This window comes from Oryx dammah, unplaced genomic scaffold (genome assembly GCF_014754425.2).
Source record: "Oryx dammah isolate SB20612 unplaced genomic scaffold, SCBI_Odam_1.1 HiC_scaffold_5, whole genome shotgun sequence".
NCBI classification, from domain to species: domain Eukaryota; kingdom Metazoa; phylum Chordata; class Mammalia; order Artiodactyla; family Bovidae; genus Oryx; species Oryx dammah.
The window spans coordinates 96,771,528-96,789,200 of record NW_024070189.1 but is presented as its reverse complement, the minus strand read 5'-3'; the positions used below and the strand labels follow the sequence as shown (position 1 = coordinate 96,789,200).

General features: G+C 51.6%; 1 protein-coding gene across 9 annotated transcripts in view; it reads left to right on the top strand.

Moving 5' to 3' along the window:
* Positions 1–17,673, top strand: part of CACNA1A (calcium voltage-gated channel subunit alpha1 A) — a 250,621-nt gene that overhangs the window by 221,647 nt on the left and 11,301 nt on the right. For 5 of the 9 annotated variants that reach the window (XM_040240887.1, XM_040240886.1, XM_040240878.1 and 2 more), the window contains 7 exons: positions 122–238; positions 597–662; positions 836–951; positions 2,954–3,104; positions 6,711–6,838; positions 9,064–9,160; positions 11,511–11,616. In XM_040240887.1, the coding sequence (XP_040096821.1) occupies positions 122–238; positions 597–662; positions 836–951; positions 2,954–3,104; positions 6,711–6,838; positions 9,064–9,160; positions 11,511–11,616 (781 nt within the window). Of the gene's footprint in view, positions 1–121; positions 239–596; positions 663–835; positions 952–2,953; positions 3,105–6,710; positions 6,839–8,127; positions 8,225–9,063; positions 9,161–11,510; positions 11,617–17,673 lie in introns of all 9 variants that reach the window. The other 4 variants (XM_040240885.1, XM_040240881.1, XM_040240880.1 and 1 more) reach the window with 1 other exon arrangement.

Genomic DNA, 17,673 nt, shown 5'->3' with positions numbered 1-17,673 from the left:
ATTTGGGGTCTGGCTTGCTTTTTCCTGTTGGTTGGCTTCATGTAGGGGCCTCTGTGAGTGGTGACAGCTCTGAGCCCCTGGGGGTGGGTGAATGGTCACCCCTCTTTCTCCATCTCTCCAGAATAACTTCATCAACTTGAGCTTCCTCCGCCTCTTCCGAGCTGCCCGGCTCATCAAACTCCTCCGTCAGGGTTACACCATCCGAATTCTTCTCTGGACCTTTGTGCAGTCCTTCAAGGTGAGCCCCTGCCCCTGCTGCTGCCAGGCTAAGAAGAAAAATCAGGATCTCTCCTCCACCCTCACCCCCCTGCCTGCTCTGGTTTAATCTAGAAATCATGTGGAAATGCCTTTATTAATATCATATACCTTACTGGGAATGTGTTATATGCAGGACTCTTTTCTAACTTCCTGCCCCCGGTATGTCTTGAGGGCTCCAAAGGGAATCTCCCAGAGCCACCAAGGATGCCCACCATCCCTGGCACCACTGGCAGCATGCGGCCACCCAACCTGCAGGGGTTGAGCACTGGGACCAGTGAGGGAAACGGCATGGGTAAGGGGCGCCCAGCACTATTCTTCATTGCCTTCCTTCCCACCAGGCCCTGCCCTATGTCTGTCTACTGATTGCCATGCTTTTTTTCATCTACGCCATCATTGGGATGCAGGTGAGTGCCAGCCCCTGAATGTTCTGAGAACACTCCCAAGGAGGACCACCCCGCTTAGGTGGGGGTGGCTTAGGGAGCCCGTTTCAGAGAGGCATCACTGTAGGTTAAGTGGAGTTTTTCTGAAGCTTCTGGCCCCCATTGCCACCCCTAGTCATCACTATCTAATTCCCCAGGTATTTGGCAACATCGGCATCGACGTGGAGGACGAGGACAGTGATGAAGATGAATTCCAAATCACTGAGCACAATAACTTCCGGACCTTCTTCCAGGCCCTCATGCTTCTCTTCCGGTGAGGCAGGGGCACGCTTTTATCCTTCTCTTCCGGTGGTGGGCGTGTCCTCGTCTTTCTCTTCCGGTGGGGGTGTGCCCTCCACCTCCTGTTCCAGTGAGGTTTGGGGTGGGTGTGGAGCGGCTCAAGGACCCTAACAGGGCAGAAGCTGAAAGCCCTGAGATGCAAGCATGAAGGCATTTTTCAGGGATTATCTCATAGAATCTTCTTGAGCATCCTGTCAAGGGATTCTTGGGAACTGCGCCTGACAGATGAGGAAACAGTCTTACAGACTCTGAATAGACCGCTGAGGCTTGATTCTTAATTCTGATTGCACTTAGGGTTCCTTCCTTCATTCATCAGACGTTTATTGAGCACTTGTTGTATTTACTGCTGTAAATACTGAGAACAAAGCAAGAGACAACATTCTCTGCCCTCTGGATGCTTATATTTCCATAGGGGAGGCAGACAATCAGTAATCTAATTATAGAAGGCAGGAGGAGAAGGAGAAGTCAGTGGATGAGATGGTTGGATGGCATCACCAACTTGATGGACATGAGTTTGAGCAAGCTCAAGAGAGAGTTGTTGATGGACAGGGAGGCCTGGTGTGCTACAGTCCGTGGGGTCACAAAGAGACATGACTGAGCGAGTGAACTGAACTGAATTATAAAGGATATTATGAGGGAAAGAGGATATTATAAGATAGAGAATATTATAAGATTAAGAGGGAAATGGAGGCATGAAAGAACAAGTAATGTATGATTGCACTTATATGAGGTGCCCCAAATGGGCAAATTCTTAGGGAAAAAACTATTCAATATCAATATTGTCAGGGGCTGGGGAAGAGGAGCAGTGTAGTGTTTAATGGGATACAAGTTTTCAGTTTGGGATGATAAAATGGTTCTGGAGATGGATAGTGCTAATGGTTGCACAGCATTCTAAACGTGCTTCAGTTCATTCAGTCACTCAGTCCTGTCTGACTCTTTGCAACCCCATGGACTTAAGCATGCCAGGCTTCCCTGTCCATCCCCAACTCCCAGAGCTTGCTCAAACTCTTGTCCATCGAGTGGGTGATGCCATCTAACCATCTCATTCTCTGTTGCCCTCTTCTCCTCCTGCCTTCAATCTTTCCCATCATCAGGGTCTTTTCCAGTGAGTCAGTTCTTCACATCAGGTGGCCATAGTATTGGAGCTTCAGCTTCAGCATCAATCCTTCCAATGAATATTCAGGACTGATTTCCTTTAGGATGGACTGGTTTGATCTCCTTTCAGTCCAAGGGGCTCTCAAGAATCTTTCCAACACCACAGACTCTCAAGAGTCTTCTCCAGTACCACACAGTTCAAAAGCATCAATTCTTCCACGTTCAGCTAAACGTGCTTATTACCATTGAATTATACACTTAAATGTTTAAGATTATAATATTTATGTATATTGTGTCACAAGTATTTTCTCATTTAATAACAACCAAAAGAAAGAAACAGAGGGGTAATAGGTTCTTGCCTCCCTTGAGGGAGATGATATTTGAACAAAATAGTTGAGGAAGGGAGCCATGTGGATATCTGGGGAAGGGCAGTTCAGGTGGAGGGCATGATACGTGCAAAGGTCCTGAGGCAGGAGCACAGCTGTCATGTTGGAGGACAAGGAACCCAATGCACCTGGAGCAGAGTAACCTAGGGAGAAAGAAATAAGAAATGACAGTCACCTAGAGAGAGGGAAGTTTCTAAAACATACCTGTGTCTCAAAGCCAGGTCACTTTAATACCAAGTCTGTGGGAGTGGGGGGCGTTGGCATCAGCATTTTTAAAAAACATTCTCCTTGGGCTTTAATGCACAGCCAAGCATGAGAACTCCCCCCCACTCTAGGCTCAAAGAGGGAAAAAAGTGATTTACCTGGGACTCAAACCCACATCAGTCCAGCTCCAGAGCTTAAGTGTTTAACCTTAGCGCCCTGCCTCCCTGGGAGTGGGTGTTGGTCGTCCAGGGCTGCATACCCAGCTCACTGATGCCCCCTCTGTCCCCTCAGGAGTGCCACTGGGGAGGCTTGGCACAACATCATGCTTTCCTGCCTCAGCGGGAAGCCCTGTGATAAGAACTCTGGCATCCTGACTCACGAATGCGGCAATGAATTTGCCTATTTTTACTTCGTTTCCTTCATCTTCCTCTGCTCATTTCTGGTGAGTCCGTGGACATGTGTAGGAAAGCTTCCTAGACCTCAGGGTTGTGAATTCTCTGGAATGTGGCTGTCACACACTTTTTACCTCCAAGACTTCTCTGGACCAGTCCATGATTAGGTTAACCGGGGTTTCTCACCCATGACACTCGTGACATCGGGGGCTGGATCATTCTCCGATGAAAGTTGTTCTGTGCCTGCTCGCATCCCTGGCCTTGGTCTGCTAGGTGACATCGCTCATGCCCTGTCACTCTCCCAGCTGTGACAACCAAAGATGTCTCCAGACATTATCAAGTATCCCCTGAAAGAGGGAGCAGAATCTCCCCCTTTTTTGACCTGCTGTGTATGCTGAGAGAAAAACTAATGGAGCACAGAGCTTTCCCCAGGTCCCATCTAGTTGAGCTGTAGGAGAATCCCACCTGCCCTCTGAAAGGTATGTGCCTTCCTCTATATGATTAGGAGGCAGGAAAAGGTCAGCCACATAAACATTCTCTGGAGGCTGTGGGGCTTTGCAAAAAAATTGAAAGGTTTTCACTAGTAAAAGATGAATTTGTTAAAAGGAGGAGTCTCCTCAGACCTGAGAATATAACTCACTGTAAGACTGCAAAAAGGAACCAGGAATGAACATATATATATCAGGAACCTCCATCCTGTTCTGTCGTTCTCTCTCACTCTCTCTGGGGTCTCATCTCAGCAAATCTCTTTTGTTTTCCACTCTTCCTGGAATGGTTTGAGCACAGTCAGAAGAACTGAAACTATCTAGGTATTTCAGGCAGAGGGGATTTAATATAGGGATTGGCTACACAGGGTTGAAAGGGCAAACAGACAATGCTGAAGTCACCAGGGATTAACTGCAACAGGAAGGCCAGAGCTGGGGTATTAAAAGGAAAAGAGGGTGTTGACAGCCAGCTCAGCCACCACTGGCATCCCTGCCCTGGCACCCTAGCTGTATGCTGCCCCTGAACAAGACAATGTTCCGCGGCTGCTGTCACAGAGAACCACAAACTTGATGGCTGAAAACAACAAAAATCTCTCCTGCCGCAGTTCTGGAGGCTAGAAGCCTGGCCGTGGTGCTGGCAGGGCCGTGATCCCTCCAGAGCAGTTAGGAGAGGATCCTTCCTGGCCCCTTGCAGCTTCTGATGGCCACAGGTGCTCCTTGACTTGAGGTAGCATCTCCCCTGTCACTGGCTGTCTCCTCACACGGTCGTCTTCATGCGTCTGTGTCCAGACTTCCCTCTTATGAGGACAGCAGTCATATGGAATTTAGCCCACCCTGATCCAGTGTGACGATGAGAGTACAGAGACCATTTTTTCCAAATAAAGTCACATTCGCAGCAACTGGGGGCCAGGATTTGAATGGATCTCGTGGGGACACAGTTCAGTCCACAATACAGAGCCACATGGGAGGCAGGAGTCTCCTCTCCTCCTAGTCTCTCCTCCCCAGGTTGGCCTCCCTCCCACCTGTGGCTCCTGCTGGCAGGATGTAAGCTGCCCAAGGAGTATGGGAGCTATTGTTTTCAGACCTCAGCCCAAGCACCAGTATCTCTCAGCAAAAGCCCAACACATCCACCCTCTTCAGACCAGCATCCTCATATCGAGATACTTGCAGCCTAGGTCTCAAAGCATCCCTCCCCCACCCTGAGTCCAGTGTCAACAGCCATTGACCTAGACGGTCCACTGTTGTCTGGTTGCCAAGTTGTGTCCAACTCTTTTGCGACGCCATGGACTGTAGCCCACCAGGCTCCTCTGTCCATGGGATTTCCCAGACAAGAATACTGGAATGGATTGCCTTTTCCTTCTCCAGGGGATCTTCCCGACCCAGGAATCAAACCCACGTCTCAGCACTGGCAGGCGATTTCTTTACTGCTGAGCTTCCAGGGCCCAGAAGGACCATTGCCCAGTGTCAAATTCCCAAAAGAGAGTCTGAATGGGCCATCCGAGCTCCTGGTCAAATAGCCACCATTGTCTTAGGAGCTGTGGGTTCATATGGAGACACATTCATGCTGCAGCCCATCTGGGAAAGGCAGGCACCCTAGCAGACATCTGCTACACTTGACCATCAGCCCCTAAGAGGCAGGAGTTTTTGTTTTGTTCCTTGCTGCATCCCCAACACCTGGACAGGCACTGGCACACAGTAGGTGCTCAATCAGTGTCATGAAATGATGAACTGAAGTTAGGGACACCTAGAAATACAGCTTATTTAGTAAGCACCTACTATGTTTACATCTGCACATTTGCTTAATACCTACTATGTGCCAGGCCTTATGCTAGGTACTGGGGATATAAGGAGAGAACACGTTTCTCTCACTTTGCAGGGGTACTGAGCAGACAAGTCAGCAGACAGTAGCAGTATAATCTGATATGTGGTTTGATAGGGAAGACAGAGTGAGAGAAGGAAGATTTCTCCCCCTGAGGGCCACTCAGGGATGGTGAGCAGGACTTAGACCACATATTGATCAAATTGGTTGCATATAGGGACTTCCCTGGTAGTCCAGTGGTTAAGACTTCACCTTTGTAATGCAGGGGATGCAGGTTCAATCCCTGGTCAGGGAACTGCGATCCCTCATGCCTTGCAGCCAAAACTCCAAAACATAAAACAGAAGCAATATTGTAACAAATTCACTAAAGACTTTTAAATGGTCCACATAAAAAAAAAAAAAAAAACTTTAAAATTGGCTGCAAGTAACAGAAATTCAACTGAAACTGATGTAAGTGAAATACACAGTTCACTAACTTATACCGCTGGAAAGTCCAGATGAGGCTGGGTCCGGGCAATAGCAGACCCTGTCCTCTTTGCTGTTTTTCCTCCACACTGGCTTTATTCTCAGACTTTCTCCCTGTGGAGGGAAGATGGCTGCCAGAGTGCCGGCAAAAATCCCAAGGAAGTCTCCCATTCGCTAGTCTGGGTCACGTGCCCCTCCCTAACCAACCACAAGCCTGGGTTATGTGAGCACCACCTATGAAGCCAGCCGCATCCAACAACAGCATATAAGTATAAAGCGGGGGAGGGCTCCCCAGATGTTATTACTGAAAAGGAGAAAAATGATGTCCACGGAGGGAGCAACATCTACAAAGGGGTGGAGGCAAGATTGATGCGAGCTCCTCATGTACTAAAGGCTAGAAGAGCATGTGACAAGCTGCTACAAGATGTAGCTGAAGGCAGGAAGATGAGTCCATCTATCCATCCAACAAATATTTGCTGAGTAATTACTTTATGCTGAGGATGGAAACATGATAAGGTTCTGGTCCATGGAGTATGCATTTTGGTCTTGTTGGGGGTCAGGTGTGGGAGGATTTGGGGTCATGGTGGTCCCCTTGGTGTTGGCTCCTATGTCACATAACCTCTCCACCTCTTTCTCCAACTGTATCAATCTTGGTCTCTTTCTCTGCCTCTGTCTTTGACTCTCTCCCCCATCTCCATTTCTCCATATCTCTGTTTCTGGGCTCCGTCTGTGAGCACGTGTCTTTCCTCTATCTCCCCCCATCTCTCTCTCTGACTTCCTTTTCCCATTTTTATCTCCCTCCCTCTCTCCCTCTGGGCCTCTGTGTATATGTGTTTGGATGTGTCTCGCTCTCCCCAACCCCATCTTGGCCCCTGGGGTCCCCACAGATGCTGAATCTTTTTGTTGCCGTCATCATGGACAACTTTGAGTACCTCACCCGAGATTCCTCCATCCTGGGTCCCCACCACCTGGATGAGTACGTGCGTGTCTGGGCCGAGTATGACCCTGCAGCGTGGTAAGCAGTCACCCCAAATCCTCCAACCACATCACCCACCTTTCTCTGGTACTGGAACATAGTCTAGGTCAGGCTCCAGACCTTAGGCTGGTGTCTCCCTGGGAAGCTAGCAGGGATTTCAGTAGGATCAGTCACAAGAAAAAAGATGAGAATCAGTACCCTTGCACATCCTGGGTTAAATGATTTGGGTACCACCGCTGCCCATACCCGAGGCTTTCTGGGAAATGAGGGAGAGACTCCACCATGAGTTCATCTCCTGTGAGTCTCTCCTGTCCCTGACTGTGAGGCCTCCAGATGGTGAGAACAAGTTAACCAGGCCCCAGGGAGGAAGCCAGAGGCCTCTCAGCCACAGTGCTCCTGGGAGTATGGGAAGAAGGGCTGGTTTAGTTCCCTTGGGAGACAGAATTAGCTACAAGATCAGAGTGGCAGAACTTAGCTCCCATTGGGATTCCAGGACCCTGGAACATGAGGTCACACAAGGCCAGGGGAGAGGACACAGAGCCTTGGTGGTCCTTGTATGTTCATGATCATGAAGGGAGTAAGCTCTCCCATCTCCATGAGCAGGGGAGTGCCCCCTCCTAGCTGGCAGGTGGTGGTTCCCAAGAGTGATCTCCACCCTGCTCAAGTGTATTGAGTACCTTCTCAGCACCAAGCCCTTGCTGGACACTCAGATGTGCCACGCTGATGCTCATAGCCCAGCAACCACAGACTGAAGATTCGAGTTCAGGCTGAGCTTGGGAGCTAAGAAAGAGTTAAATAGAGGCCCTCAGCAGCCTGAGCACTGGAGGGAAGGCCTCATGAGGAAGGCAGGGAAGGATCAATCCTTGCCACTCTTACAGCCCCAGACAAGTCCTCCATGAGACCAAGAGGCTGGGGTGAGCCACGGGGCTGGGGCTTGACTTTCAGCTGGTTCCTAACACTTCCTCTTTTGATTTTAGGTCACAGCAGTTGGATGCTGTCCCCCTGTCCTCTATGCCACGAACCCCCCCACCCCCCAGTGTAGCCATGTAGATTGTGGAGGAGGGAGATACAGAAAGCCCTGGGGGAGGTTCTCCCAGCCCAGAGTTCCCAGCCCACTCCACACAAAACCCTCTGCCCACCCCTCACCCCCAGGGTCTGCAAGTGTCTGGGACCATCTCAGGGACCTTTATGCATCCTATGTCTCCCTTACTCCTTCAAGCCAGGGGGTTCCCAGGCCCTGGCATCGTGACCTCACTTATGAGCACGGGGAGCCAGTGTGATGCAGCTTGACCCCATGCCTCCACTAATCCCCTCTCTTCTCCTTTCAGCGGTCGGATTCATTATAAGGATATGTACAGTTTATTGCGCGTAATATCTCCCCCTCTCGGCTTAGGCAAGAAATGTCCTCATAGGGTTGCTTGCAAGGTTTGATTTCCACTAAAACCTGCTAGCATCCATGGAATGAGTGTGGCTTGGGGTTCTTCAATATATATATTTCATATATATATATATAATCTAAAAAACAGAGCCATCTCTCTCTTTTGCATTAAACTAGAAAACTCTCTTAGCCAACAGAATGCAGTCACGTAGACTTGATGAAGCATGGAACGTTTATCTCTCCGTTCCCTTCAGCCATTTCTGCTTGCTCTTAGCTGAAGCTGCCCATCCCGGGGTCTCAACGGCACCCCAAAATCAGACACATCCGAGGGGACCGTAACTTGGCATTGACCCCCCCCCACCATCTCCTCCACTCTCTCCCTCTCCACCCTTCGCCTCCCGAAGCCCCCAGCCCTTCTCCCACTGTCGTGGCCCCTCTTCCCCATCTAGGCCCCCTCAGAGACCAGCCTCAGCCAAACCAGAGAACTTGACCCAGTTTTTTAAATGACACCAAACCAAAGAATTGCTCCAGACCCTTCTGAGTGAGAAGCGCCCCCCGCCCCCCACCTTGCCCATTCTGTCCACATTCCACCAGAACTAGAGCTCAGAGTCAAAAGTGAATCTGACTTTTCTCTTTTCTCTCTCTCTCCCTGCTCATAAGCAGTGAAATAATATTTTTTAACTACCTCTCCCATTTTTTCTCCTCTTTTTTATTTATTTGAAACACCTCTTTTATCGTTCTCTGCATCTTTCTCTCTCTATTTTTTCGGCTCGTGTGATTTTTTTTTTCCCTTTGGTTTTTCCCCTTCCTTTTCTTCCCCTCCCTCCACCCACCCTTCCTTTGGTTCTCCGTTCCCACCTCCGTTTTTTGTTTTCGGTGCTGCCAGGGGCCGCATGCCTTACCCGGACATGTATCAGATGCTGAGACACATGTCTCCGCCCCTGGGTCTGGGGAAGAAGTGTCCGGCCAGAGTGGCTTACAAGGTAGTTTAACCCTTGCCAACCACCGACGTCCAGGCACTGGGGATTTTTCAGTGCTGACCAGGAACAGCCAGCCGAGTCTCTTTTTCCAGCGTTACTCTTCTTTTTTTCCTTTTTCTTTTTTCTTTTTTCCCCTTTCCTCCTCAAGTAAATGGATCCTGATCGTCCCTTGATTCTAAGCAGTTTCCTGTGTCCGTCCTTTCCGATCAGTGTGTCTTGGTGTTTTGAGACTCTCTTATGGCCAACACGCCGGGGTGGGGAGGGGGGGAGCCCCCAAGTCCCCTCATACCTGGTCCCCCAGGAACCAAATTGGGCACAAACATTTTGAGAGGTGGTATTGCCACTGAGCCCAGAGTGGCCCCCATTGCCCAGACCTGGGCAGGCACCTTGCAGAGAGGGGCTTGGACCCCACCTTTTGTATCTCAAGCCCCAAGGTCTCATGGTCCCCTGTACACACCTGAAGCTGATCTCTGACCTAGGGCCTTGGGGCATCTGAGCCCTTCCGGGGAGCACCCAGAGCCTCTCCCCTCTTCCTTGCCCACTGGAGTTGCTTCCCCAATCTTCTGTCCCTAAGCCACCCATCTCCCCCAAGACACCCCAACATGCCTCTCCATTGTTCCAGAGTGGGCAGGCGGGCCGCAGCTGGACCCCTGGACCGTGGCACCCTGACGCAGGCCATGCACGCTGCCTTGGCGGGGGCCTGGGGCGGGCAGGCACCATGGCCGAACCGGGGGGTGGTGCATGCTGGCTGAAGGAGCCGCCAGGCGGCTGGGCCGGGCCACCCCTCTAGACCCCTGTCCCGGAATCTCCCTTGGCACCCAAGGACAGATGCTCTGTTCCCTACAACTCATCCACACGAAGTTCAGGGGATGACTTTGACAGTCAACCCCTCCAAAAAGTGTGGTCCCATCATTCCGTTCTCCCATCCCACCTTGGCCCCCGCTGTGTCTGAGAATCCTTCCTCCCCTTCTGTGCACCTCACTTCCTCCTGTGCCGCGTAACCACCTCCCCACACCCTTCCTCCTCCTCCTCCCCCTGGGCACCCCTCCTTCCCCCACCAGCCCTCCCTGCGCCAGTCCCTTTTCTGCTTGTCCTGTTGTCCATCTCTCAATCTCTGCTTGGCTGAGTGTCGGGGTGTGTGTGTGTGTGTGAGCGTGTGCAAGAGAGAGGAGAGTGCCCTCTCCTTCTTGGTCTCTGTGCAGGGCCACCACGGGTTCATAAGTGCCTTGGTGCCAATTTGAAACAAGCATCCTTTCCACAGAACACTCTGTCTGTGGGGAAAGTATTGGAATCCACCCATGTGGGGACCACCTGATACTTTTCCACTGTCAGCGGGGAAGGTGTCATTTGAACAGGAGTCCATGATTTCTGAGATGAGGAGCCGTTTGTGCAGTGCACCGCTGTGCACAGTGGCCCAGTGTGTTTGTCTACCGCCTCCCTCACCACCCTGCCCCAACCCACCTTTTGTCTTCTGCTCTGAGTTTGCCATTCCCATCCCCATCTCCAACTCTGTGCTTCCCCATGTCTGCTCTGGTGGACATCAATGTTCATCTCCATGCCACCTCGTCCTGGGCTGGCGCACACCAGCCCAGCATCTTCTCCCATGCCACCAAGCATGGGGGACAGAGCCCCTGCCTGGGATACAGGGAATTTTTTCTTCCCTGGGCCGTGGGAACACCCTCTCACCCCTTCCCCATGCCATCGCACAAAAAGCCAAGACCCGGACATGCCCCTGAGATACACTTTCCACGGAGCTATGAATGAGTCTCGAGATTCCGTCTGCATGCGCCCCCGTCCGCCGTTCTGTGTGTCATGGCCTCACTGCATGTCTGAGAGGGGCCCGCCCCATCTGTAGTCGGGGAGCCGCCTGCCTGCCGCTTCTCGGAGGAATGATGTGGTCTGTGCCCATCTGGTCTGGTCTGGGCCGAGCCAGGGGGTGGGGGTGGGGAGCCGGCGGCCCTCCCAGCGGCTGTGGCCATGGACCCCTCTGCCTGGCTGCTGCATGTCTGCTGCGATCTGGCTTGTGCTCTTCTTTGGGGTCAGAATGGAACGGAGCTGTCCAGAAGAACTCTGGGGCAGGGCAAGGATCCGGGCCAACCCTGGAAATGCCACTTCTAGGGTCCAGTAGGCGGGTGAGGAACGGGCAGCATAGGCGAGTCCCCAGTGCGCCCCCTATGGGTCACCAGGGGCAGTCAGGCGATGGAGCAGTGGGACAGGTAACGTGAGGGGCGGGGGGCACCCTAGCCGCTGCCTTCAGAGTTCTTCCTGGGGCTCCCCGGGTAGGGTGGGTCTGGCTTACGGGATAGCGGAGGGGTCCCTGGGAATGATTGCCCTCGCCTTTGGTTTTCTGCAGAGGCTCCTGCGGATGGATCTGCCCGTCGCTGATGACAACACCGTCCACTTCAACTCTACCCTCATGGCTCTGATCCGCACGGCCCTGGACATCAAAATTGCCAAAGGTAAGGGCAGGAATGGGAACGGAGGGGTGGCGCAGGGTGGATGGAGCCAGGGCCTCAGAGGGCTTAGCAAATTCCCCTGCTTCAGCAAATATCCGTGTGCGGGACACCTCTCTCAGCCTGGAGGACACTGACGCTTCCGCAGGGGGCGGGGGGAGACCTCCGTAAGGAAGCTGTGAGGGAGTCACGTGGATACCTGGGGAGAAAGCGCTGCGGGCAGAGGGACCAGCGGGTACAGATGCCTTCCGCAACCCCACCCTGAGCTGTGTTGCACTGACTTGCACTTTCCGCCTGGGGGCGCCACGCTGTCTCGTGAGCAGAGGCAGGCTCCGCTCTCTCTAGTCATAGTGGAAAGGCCTGAGCTAGGAAATCCCATGGGCGGAGGAGCCTGGTGGGCTGCAGTCCATGGGGTTGCTGAGAGTCGGACACGACTGAGCGACTTCACTTTCACTTTTCACTTTCATGCATTGAAGGAAATGGCAACCCACTCCAGTATTCTTGCCTGGAGAATCCCAGGGATGGGGAGCCTGGTGGGCTGCCGTCTCTGGGGTCACACAGAGTCGGACACGACTGAAGCGACTTAGCAGCAGCAGCAGCAGGAGAAGGTGAAAATGTCAGTCACTCAGTCGTGTCTAGCTCTTTGCCACCCCATGGACTGTAGCCCACCAGGCTCCTCTGTCCATGGAATTCTCCAGTCAAGAGTACTGGATTCGGTAGCCATGCCCTTCTCCAGGGGATCGTCCCTACACAGAGATCCAACCTGGGCCTCCTGCATCGCAGGCAGATTCTTTTACCATCTGAGCCACCAAGGAAGACCCGTGGGCTTGGAGGACCCCTGACATAAATCAGGGGAACACAGGATAGGGGCTTGGAAGGAGGGGGTATGAATTATTCACATTCTGGATATTTCCTGGGAGTCAGAACGACCAGATTGCTGATGGATGGATGTGGAGCGTAAAGAAAAAGAGCATAAAGGCCAACCCCAAGGGGTGGGGCCCCAGCAACTAAAGGACGGACCCAGCCCTAGTTGCCTGAGAGAGAAGAGATGGGAGGAGCAGGTTTGGGGCCAATGGAGGGCAAAAGATTGGTGTTGACGGTGACACGTGGACATGGGGGCTAGAAGGGACCCCCCAACTCACACTTCTGGCATTTCCCCCTACCCCAAGGTTCTGAAGGAAGTGAGATGGTGAGTCCTCCTGGCTTGAGTGGAGATGTAGAGTCAGGAGGCATCAAATGCTGACAGGTGTTAAGCCAGGAGACTGGAGGAGCTCTCCAAGGGGATGAGTGAACTGAGAGACCCCCAAAGACTGAGCCTGGGGCCACCCCAGCATTAAAGGTGGCCGAGAAGGAGTGAAAAAGAGAGGCCAGGGAGATGGGTGGAGAGTAGGGCAACACTGGCTCCTAAAAGGCATCTCCAGTGTTTAAGCATTGCCCAGGACCAAGAGTGACCAAGAGCAAGAACCAAGAGTAACCGATGGATTTTGCACCAGGTCACCGCAATCACTTTGACCAGGGCAGCTCTGAAGATTGAGGACCGTGAGCGATCAATGGATTTTGTGCCAGGTCACCACCGACCACTTTGACCAGGGCAGCTGTGAAGTAGACTGCCCAGAGTGGGTTTCAGAGGCCTAACAGTAGACTGGATGCGACTTGGCAGCTAATGAGACAGCAGGGCAGGGACAGAGGCGCGTGGATCACCCAAGAGAAGGAAGTTGGGAGAGTCGCTGGTGGGGAGCTGGGTCCACCGTCCAGCAGAGGGTTGGAAATCTCAGTGGGGCTGAAGAGAGGTCAGGGCTGCACCCAGCTGAAGCCCCTGAGAGGTCACCAGGAAGGAAGGTTGCACCGCAGACATGTGTTCTTTCCAGGGCCCTGAGGAGAAGAGGGGAAGGAGGCTCCAAGGCCGGAAGTTGCTCAGAAGGAGGACATTCAGGGAGGGAGACCAGCAGCTTCCAGTGAGACAATGCCTGGTGGGGGCGGGGCGAGGGGGAGGGGCATGTTGAGGACAGACATTGTTAGAGCCAGGAAGCATGGGATCAAAGTAAAGAGAGTGGGAGGTGCCCCCAAATCAGGAGTGAGGCTGAGACTCAGAACAGCATAAGTGGAGAAGGGGAAGGGTCAGGGCTCAGGCCCTGGTCTGACACACAATGTTAATTTCTTTCTCGTGCAGCAAGTCGGAGGCAAGTGGTTCGGACTTGCCAGGCATCTCGGCACATGCATCTAGTCTGGACCCGGGGCCTGTCTGTGTTGTGGCTCTGCCTGCCCCAGACTGTTTGCTTATCAGCATGGTTGAAACTGAATCTGCCTGCAGTGCAGGAGACCTGGGTTTGTTCCTTGGTCAGGAAGATTCCCTGGAGAAGAGCATGGCAAACCACTCCAGTATACCTGCCTGGAGAATTCCATGGACAGAGGATGCGGGCTGGCTACAGTCCATGAGATGGCAAAGAGTCAGACATGACTGAGCAACTAACTGGTCCAGTGAGACAGAAACTGGTCCAGGTCCCCACACAAATGGTTGAAACTGGTCCAGGTCCCAACCCAGGGAGGTGAGGAAGCAGAAGCATGGAAAAGTGGACTCAGCTTGCCCACCTACCTGCCCTGTCCTCAATTGTAAACTTTGGCAGAAGACCTCACCTACTCTGAGCCTCAGCCCATGTATTAGCTAGCAATGCCATGTAACAAATGACCACAAATTTAACAGCTTAAAACACACCTATTTATTAGCATATAGGTATGTAGGTCGAAGTCCAGATAGAGTCAACTATGCTCTCCATCCACATTCTCACAAACCCAAAATCAAGGCGGCCAGGCTGGGCTCATCTTTGGAAGCTCTGGAGGAAAATTCACTCCAAGGCTTATTCGGGTGTTAGCAAAATTAAGTTGCCTGTGGCTGCAGGACTGAGGTCCCCATTTCATTTCTGGCTTCTCACCAGAGTTTATGCTTAGTTCCTGGGGATGCATCTAATTCTTTATGTGCTCCAAGTCTCTCTGACTTCTCTGCTGCCAAGAAAATGCTCTGCCTTTAGAGGGCTCACCTGATTAGATCAGACCCACCTAGATCAGCTCTGAAACTTACAGTCAGCTGACTTGGGACTTTAATTACATTTGCAAAGTCCTTTTATAGCAATCCCTAGACTATCATTTGATTGAATAAGCAGAATCTTGCTGGGAGAGAAGGGTAAGCTTTAGAATTCTGCCTGCTACCGTTCCCACACCTGTAAAATGGGTCTAACGATGCACCCACTCTTGGTACATGCATGCATGCAAAGTCGCTTCAGTTGTGTCCAACTCAGCAACGCTATGGACTGTAACCCGCCAGGCTCCTCTGTGCATGGTATTCTCCAAGCAAGAATCCTGGAGTGGGTTGCCACGCCCTCCTCCAGGGGATCTTCCTCACCCAGGGATCGAACCTGCATCTGTTACATCTCCTGCATCAGCAGGCAGGTGCTTTACCACTAGCACCATCTGGGAAGCCCCTACATAATACCTTTGGATCCCAGCTGCTGTTTTCCTCTGGAGAACCTGTGTTTTGGGGGTCCCAGGATAGCTCAAAATGAAGATTCAAAAAAAGAAAAAAGGCTTGGATTCAGTGATTTGATAGAACCCAGAACTGAGAAGAATTCTTTTACTCACAGTTGTGGTTTATTACAGCAAAAAGATACAGATTAAAATCTGCAAAGGCAAAAGGCACCTGGACAGGGTCTGGAAGAGACCAAGAGGCAGCTTTCACTCCCTCCCAATGGAGTCACATGCACAAATCTTCCAGCAATGACGTGTGACAACATGTATGAAGCATTGTCAACCACCCAAGCCCACCTGAACTTTGAGTCTAGCATATTTATTGAGAATTAGTCATGTAAGCCTGGCTGACCTCAGTTGCTCAGCCTCTCACCCCTCTAGAGGTCTCACTGATACCACATGGCTCAAGACCCCCACCATAAATCCCATTGCTAGGATAAATTACCTGTGGATGGCGACTGCAGCCACGAAATTACAAGATGCTTGCTCCTTGGAAGAAAAGCTATGATAAACATAAACAGTGTATTAAAAAGCAGAGATGTCACTTTGCCAACAAAGGTCTGTCTAGTGAAAGCTATGATATTTCCAGTAGTCATATATGGATGTGAGAGTTGGACCATAAAGAAGGCTGAGTGCCAAAGAACTGATGTTTTGAATTGTGGAGCTGGAGAAGACTCTTGAGAGTCCCTTGGACTGCTAGAAGAGCAAACTAGTCAATCCTAAAGGAAATCAATCCTGAATATTCATGGAAGGACTGATGCTGAAGCTCCAATACTTTGGCCACCTGACGAGAAGAGCCAATTCATTGGAAAAGACTCTGATGCTGGGAAATATTAAGGGCAGGAGAAGAAGGGGGCGACAGAGGATGAGATGGTTGGATGGCATCACCGACTCAATGGACATGAGTTTGAGCAAACTCCAGGAGATAGGGAAAGACAGGAAAGCCTAGCGTGCTGCAGTTCATGGGATCGCAAAGAGTTGGACACGGCCTAGCAACTGAACAAAAGTTCTGCAAGGTTTTGAAAGGGTGGGATTGCTGACAACATTAGAGTGTGTGCAGGGTCTCAGGTGGTGGTGCTGGTTTAGATGCTGAGTCATGTCTAACTCTTGCGAGTCCGTGGATTGTAGCCTGCCAGGCTCCTCTGTCCATGGGATTCTCCAGGCAGGCATATTGGAGTGGGTTGCCATTTCCTTCTCCAGAGGATCTTCCCAACCCAGGGATCAGGTCTCCTGCATTGCAGGCAGATTCTTTACCAATTGAGCTATAATGGGAGCCCTCTCCTAATCTTGATGAGTTTCTCCAGCCCTTTTAATCTTGCCTCAGGGGGTTTCCTGGCTGCTGCTCCCTTGATTAGCAACTGTTGGAATCCACCCTTTGGAATTCAGGAAAGGTCAAGGAGGCTGGAGTCTTGCCTGGAATACAAGGAGGAGGAAAAAGGCCTTCATGCCTGGGTGTCCCACAGGGCCCTGCTCACCATTAATCTGACCTGCCTGTGTTACTACCAGCTCACTGAATGAGAGCCCCATTGGGCACATGCTGTGTGCCCAGCCCTGTGCTCAGCAAGTGGGTCGTGGCAGGGAAGGACAGACGAACCTCCAGCCCTAAGGGGCTGTGGGGAGACAGGCAACAAACAAAGAGGCCACTGTAAATAAGTAGACTATGTAACATGTTCAAAGGCCAGAAATGTTGTGGAAAGGAAAGAAAGAGCAGGGTCAGGGGGTGGGGATCCTGGTCAGGGGTTTAAACTCTAAGTCAGGGGTTCTCAGCCAGGCATGATTCTGCCTCCAGAGATCACTGGCCATGTCTGAAGACAGCTGTGGTTTTGTTTTTTTGGTTTTTTTTTTTTTAGCCTGAACAACTTTTCATATTAAGGAGCATATGGCAGAAGTGGAAGCTTTTGATGAACTAATAGAAATTGTTGTCAGTTCTAACAGACCAAATTAACACAGAGATGGCAGCAGGAGCTCCCGTCTTATCTTACCACCTCCTTCACCCGTTGCCTTCATTACCCTACAGAGAAGAAACCTTCTTCCTATCTGGGGTGCCGGCAGTTCACCCCAGGGAAGGCTAAAGACAGTTTTGGCTGTTGAAACTGGAAGTGGGCTGGCCCTTATGGTACCTGGCATGCCAGGGAGGCTTTTTTTTTTATGTTTTATTTATTTATTGGCCACGTGACATATGAGATGTTAGTTCCCCAACCAGGGATTGAACCCAAGCCCCCTGCTTTGGGAGCATGGAGTCTTAACCACTGGTCCACCAGGGAAGTCCCAAGAGAAGCTCTTGAATGTTGCCACGTGCATGGGACGGACCCTGTAACAGAGAAGGCTCACCAGGGGTGTGTAGAGTGATGTAGGGGAGGGGAAGATGCTGGGACACAACTGGTTTCTGGGGGACTGATGCCCAAATACAGGGGTACTTTCTGTCTTTGAAAGTGAAAGTGTCAATCGCTTAGTCATGTCCGACTCTTTGAAACCCCATGGACTGCAGCCTGTGAGGCTCCCCAGTCCACGGAATTCTCCAGACAAGCATACTGGAGTGGGCTG